The sequence below is a fragment of the Solanum pennellii genome, chromosome 8, assembly GCF_001406875.1.
Source record: "Solanum pennellii chromosome 8, SPENNV200".
Classification (NCBI taxonomy): domain Eukaryota; kingdom Viridiplantae; phylum Streptophyta; class Magnoliopsida; order Solanales; family Solanaceae; genus Solanum; species Solanum pennellii.
In genome coordinates this window covers 30,367,831-30,373,836 of record NC_028644.1, presented here as the reverse complement: position 1 = coordinate 30,373,836, position 6,006 = coordinate 30,367,831, and the positions used below count along the sequence as shown (strand labels likewise).

General features: G+C 33.9%; 2 protein-coding genes across 2 annotated transcripts; one reads left to right on the top strand and one right to left on the bottom strand.

Moving 5' to 3' along the window:
- The first annotated feature begins 2,405 nt into the window (after positions 1–2,405).
- Positions 2,406–2,925, top strand: LOC107027573. The gene is made up of 2 exons (XM_015228706.1): positions 2,406–2,534; positions 2,608–2,925. The coding sequence occupies exons 1-2, from the start codon at positions 2,406–2,408 to the stop codon at positions 2,923–2,925; spliced, it is 447 nt and encodes a 148-aa protein (XP_015084192.1).
- A 1,332-nt stretch (positions 2,926–4,257) lies between these two features.
- Positions 4,258–5,664, bottom strand: LOC107027572. Its single transcript, XM_015228705.2, has 2 exons — positions 4,773–5,664; positions 4,258–4,698 (listed from the first exon to the last, which is right to left on the bottom strand). The coding sequence occupies exons 1-2, from the start codon at positions 5,586–5,588 to the stop codon at positions 4,258–4,260; spliced, it is 1,257 nt and encodes a 418-aa protein (XP_015084191.2). The 5' UTR covers positions 5,589–5,664.
- Between the last annotated feature and the right edge of the window lie 342 nt (positions 5,665–6,006).

The window sequence follows — 6,006 nt, the reverse complement described above, 5'->3', positions numbered from 1 at the left end:
TTTAAATATTGTAAATAAATAATTTGACTATTTGCTACAAAAAAATAAATAGCTTGATATAATAGATATTAATCTTAAGAGATACTTAATAATTAATAATCACAAAAACAAAATGAGTAAATCTAACATTGTACATATATCGACAACGATATTACTACATATGAAAAAGGAATAAACTCGTCGTCACTACCAATGTGCATGCATCCTGGAAATAAAATTTGAATTCTAGGATAATTTTGTTATTTTGGATTTATTTATAGCTTTAACTATTTAAATAAAATTTGAATTCAAGGATAATTTTGTTATTTTGGATTTACATATAGCTTTAACTATTTAATTCTATGTTTTTCGTAAATTTCAAAGTTTATGACATTTACCTTCTATAGTTTCCTATTATTAATTATTTTTCTAAAAGTTGAACTTGTTTTTGGTACCATATATTTCACAAAAATTATTAGAGTTTGCAATGAACATTTCCTAGATATGATTTATACCAGTGTTTTGAAAGACTCTTTTGGGACTCTCCTTGGGGCTCGCCCTGGGGCAGAACTCTAGCAAAATACCTCGAGACTCAAGTGTGGAACTTAGTTCTACAAGACTTACGCCCTAAGCGTCCAATGTACGCCTAAGCAATGCCCAATGTCCAACGCTCGGGACTCGCCTAACAAATTTTACACAAATTATGTATTAAAATCTTTAATTGACATTGTTGACCCTCATAATTCTTCAATAAATGAATGATACATAATTTTTTAATCTATAAATACAAAAAGATTGAGAGTAACTCAAACAACAAATGTAGTATCACATATTTATTATTTGGTAACACTATGAAGGTAATTATATATTACGTAACATTTCTCTTAAAAATATGTAGCAAAATTTTACATTTTTACTTATCATTGATCTTCATGGTTTTGTCATATGTCTCAAAATTATCATATTATATTTAACTATTTGAAAGTAATTTTATTTTTATTCATGAAAGAGTGATGCTTATATTTCTCAAATAGTAATTATAATATTTCTTTTTTTTCCATACATTATCAATACTTATCTCAAATAAAAATTATAATATAATATCTATATATTATATGTTTTTCAAAAAAGATTATTTGTAAAATCATTGAAAGGAATTTAATTAGTAGTAAAACTATAAAATTGAATATACACGAGACTACGCCTCGTAGATCCATGAGACTTACGCCCCGTATCTCGGGGCTTACGCCTCGCTCCATACTGTATAAAACGCCTCGCCTCACGCCCCCGCCTTTTAAAACACTGATTTATACCATTAGATTCTAAAATTTAGTGAAATCATTCAATTTGACTATTTTTAAAATTTAAAATATACATATTTAAAAAAAGTGCAAAAAGTCACAATAATTGACAGTTCACAATATTTAAAAGATATATGATGATTAAAGAACATATTATAAAAAATATAACAAAACAAAAAACTCCAACTTCATAAATTCAACTACAATGATTTTTTTTTTGAAAGAATAGGTTGTTGAATGAGGGGTGGGTAATCGGTATTTGGTATTCGGTTTGGGATTCTCAAATTTTGAATTCGGATTCTATAATCGATAATTAAAAGTCGTTACCAAATATCAAATATTTTAATTTTTGTTCGGTAAGTCAGTAATCGGTAAATTAAACTTTGATTTGGTATGATATTCAGTAATACCATACTGAAGTTATAGCCGATTGTAATACAAAATTGATACTATTCCTCCAAATATTTCTATTTTTTAATATGGAGGCACGATATGATAGACTATCAATGTTGACACTCAATTTGGTCATCTTCTTTAATTAATTCTCAAGCTTCTTTAATTTTAAACAAGGGAAAAGGGTCAAATATGCCCCTAAACTTTTCGAAAAGGTTTAAATATGCCCCCTGTTTAAAGTTTGGTCCATTTATACCCTCGCCGTCCAATTATTGGTACAAATATGCCCTTATGGGCGTTAGTTGGCCACCTCAAAATATCCAGAGCATTTTACTTTTCTTTAATTGCCCAAATGGATTTTCCACGTCATTTTAATATTACATCGTGGCATTTATATTACAAAAGAGAAAAGGGTCAAATATGCCCCTAAAAATCCGACCCATTAAACCCTTATTACCCATATTTTATGGTTCAATTATACCACTCTTTTAAATAACTTATCCTACCCATATCCGACCCAAAACCCATATCCTTTTCCCCCAAAACAAATCCCTAATTTCCTAAACTTCCTTTTCCCCCAAGAACACAAATCGCGGATAGCATATCCATTCTTCATTTCAAAGTTATGGTTCTTGAGAGCCTCATTACCCCCATCAATTTCATTTTGAGGAGCTCGAATAAAAGAGTCTTCTAGTCATCTCCAATCATCTTCTTACTCTTTCTCCTTTAAAAATGAGTCGGGACTCGACTGTTTCAAGTCTGTCGATGGTAAAATGTCAATGTGGTATTGTGACGAGGATTTTCACGGCTTTCACTCCAACTAATGCTGGAAGACGCTTTTATAAGTGTGCTAATCCTAATGTAAATTTATCATACAATTTCGTTAATTTTCATATTTTTGGTGAGTATTGATTTTAAGTTCATAATTGTACAGAGTTATAAATGTGCTTATTGGAAATGGGTTGATGATCCGCTCCATCCTAGAGTTGCAAATCTAATCCACAATTTAAAGAAGGAAAACGATTATCTTCATCGTGAAAACAAAAGTTTGGAGACGAAGATGGCTGATCTTGAAAAGTATTTGACATCTGAAATCGAAGAAAAATGTGAACGTCTAAATGAAGAGGTTGTTATCGATAATGAAGATGTTGTTATCGATAAGTCTAAGACAAAAGTTGATCAAATATGGATTGTGATAGCTATGTTGTGGTGTTGTTTTGCAGCATTCATCACATTCTGGGTAATGAAGTAGGAAGGAAAATAGGAATTTCTATCAGTTTGTAATCTTTAACCTTTTCATCCTTAACTTAGAAAACGTTAAACATGTGTGATGTGGAATTGTAGTAGTTGATGACTTGAATTGTAGTAGTTCACGACTTGAATTGTAGCAGACATTTTGATTTATATGGTATGTTAAGTTCGATGTCACCATTTCTTGCTTTTCTTTTTGGTGATGGCATAATTGTGTTTTTTTAATGAAACAGAGGAAGATTAGGGGGGCATATTTAAACCTTTAAACGCAGGGCATATTTAAACATTTAAACAGGGGGCATATTGATACGCTCAAACTTACTTCTCAAATAAGAAGTAAAGCGGTCGTGTCAAGTAAATAACCCAACTAGTGAGGTTGGGATCATTCCCACGAGGAAAATAGTTTAGACTTAACTTCAATCTATTATTACTATCGTTCAGTCGATTACTTCCTTGGAAAGCATAAAATGATAAAAAAAAGGGGGTTTCTATTCCTAAATAAATGAAAATAACTAGCGAAATAAAAGGTTTTTCGAACAAGGTTTTTTGAACTATTTATAGAAAATAAAAACCTAATTAAATAAGGACTCTATTTGCTGAAAATCTGTCAAAACGCGGCTGGGTCGACGGACCTCGCGATGGATCGTCGTGGTCACGACGGACCGTCGTGGACTCCGTCATCCCATACATGTGCAATTTCTTCTGCTGCTCTCTTCATTACCCTCGACGGCAAGTATGACGGATTGTCACAGGCACAACGGTCCGTCGAGGGTCTTCGTTCCAAAACACTTAAACTCTTGGAATATGGGTACTGGGACTACTTCTCTGAACTTCATGACGAACCTGCAGGACGGACCGTCATAGACACGACGGACCGTCATGGATTCCATACACTTGGTCAGACTTCCCCATCTTCCTTCAGCAGCTGCACTACGCTGCCACCTACGGACCGTCACAAGCATGACGGATCGTCACAAGCTCCGTAGGTGGTCTCTTCTGCATTTCACATATTTAAACATTTAAATGGGGGCATATTTAAATCTTTCCGAAAAGTTTAGGGGCATATCAATTGTGTTAGTTGACTATATGGTTCTGTACATATTGAGATATTTCTATGTATGTTGATGTAAACATTAGGCAAATAAAACACACTCAAAAGCAGACGTCTTAAATTCACAATGACAAGACAAAACACAACAAAAAAAGGTGTCTGTAATGCCATTCTATGAAGGCATATGAAAGTTTTACCTAACTTAATACTCATTAGCAATATTGTTTGTCAACCACTATGGTTAACCATGAGCATTAACACAAAATTAACATAGAAAATAAATTACAATAAATCATCATCTACAACAGGATTTCTGCCCTTAACCCCCATCATCTTGAATCTTTTCTTTTTTGCTTGCATTTGCACATGTCCAGCAGGGACAACTTCTTTTCCCTTCCATGTTGTTTTGATCGGAGAATAAGGCAGATTAATTGGCACTGAGGCACCAGTGTGATCTCCATAAAACTGAATTTTTCTTGCACCAGTTGGAACAACCCTTTTTTTCAACTTTTCAGCCCTCAATTCCGATTCACAAATCACCATTGGTCTTAGAGGTGGATCTTCTTCATCTTCAACATTAGGACCATATGGTTCAAACTCTTGTGTTACAGCCTCAGCCCCAGTTTCAGCTTCAGTTCCACCCTCAACATCAGAACCATGTTCATTGTTAGACATTGGCCTTTTGCCTTTCTTCGAACGTGCATTATTTTCAGCACACTTTTCCTGTAATTTTTTTTGTATTTAGATTAATTAGCTTACAATTAAAAACATGGAAAAACATGTAATATTGTGCTTACCTTGTAACAGGACCTGACATTGTGATTTGATTCACCACATTTGTTACATGTCATTTGAGTGCCTTTTCTAGACTGAGACCATTCACCCTTTCTTTTTCTTGCTTCATCTGGTTCTCTATTCCTTTTCATTTTTGGTCTACCTAATTGTTTCACAACATAAGGAGGCAACATTGCACTTGAAGGATCAACCTTCCAAAACTTTTGACCTCTTACAGGCTGCATCTTGTTTTTATATGTTAGCATGTAAGCCTCCTTGCTATACCACCAATGTATTTCAGTTATTGGATTTACTTTTTTGTGTGTTAATGCTTTGATGGCATGCGGGCAGGGAATACCTGATAAATCCCAAATTCTGCAAGTGCATCTCTTTTCCTTTAGATTGACAGTGTGTCTATCTTCTCCATCAGACACTTCATAGCCCCAATCTCCATTGAACTCCACCTTACAAGTATGTGCTATGGCCCTGTAGTCGATGTTCAACTTCATGCATTCCGGACTGAAATCTGTAACCCAAGTCTTTAACTTCTTTTCATTTTTCACTAGCAATCTCATCACTTGTACTCTTATTTCTTCTAACATCTTGATTATTGGCTTGGCTCTAGCCTCAAGAATCCATGCATTGAATGATTCAGTGAAGTTGTTATCAACCATCATGTTCTTACACTGAGTATCAAAATAAGCTCTACACCATGCCTTTGGTGGATACTTTACCAAATTTCTTGCACCATCTTCTGATAGTTTCCCCAACTTATTTAATTGGTCCTTGAACTCTTCAACATAGGAACTCCAAGCACACCACCACATCAGCTTCCTCATTTGACCACTCCTCCATTTTCTGCACCAGTTACTCTCAATGTGTCTCACACAATACCTATGTTGAGCTTCAGGCAACACTTTGACAACAACATCTATCAGTCCCTGTAACAGTGAAAGTTGAGAATTAATATGTGTTAAAAACAGTAAGTACAGTGAGTACAAGTTGATTAAAAACAGTTGGTACATTATGTTAAAGAGTGTGTAAAAACAGTGAGTAAATNGGGTAAAAGATCCTCCATAAAGTTATGTATCGTAACAACAATTTCGGCCAAAGTTGGAGTATTTTTATTACCTTTTTTCCCTTTTTCTATTTTTTCAAAAATCCCTTAAAATAAGTCATCTGAATACATTACATGTGATACATTACAAAAGTGAGTTGCACCTTTTAAGAAAAATAATTGATTGTTGAGCTTTGTTA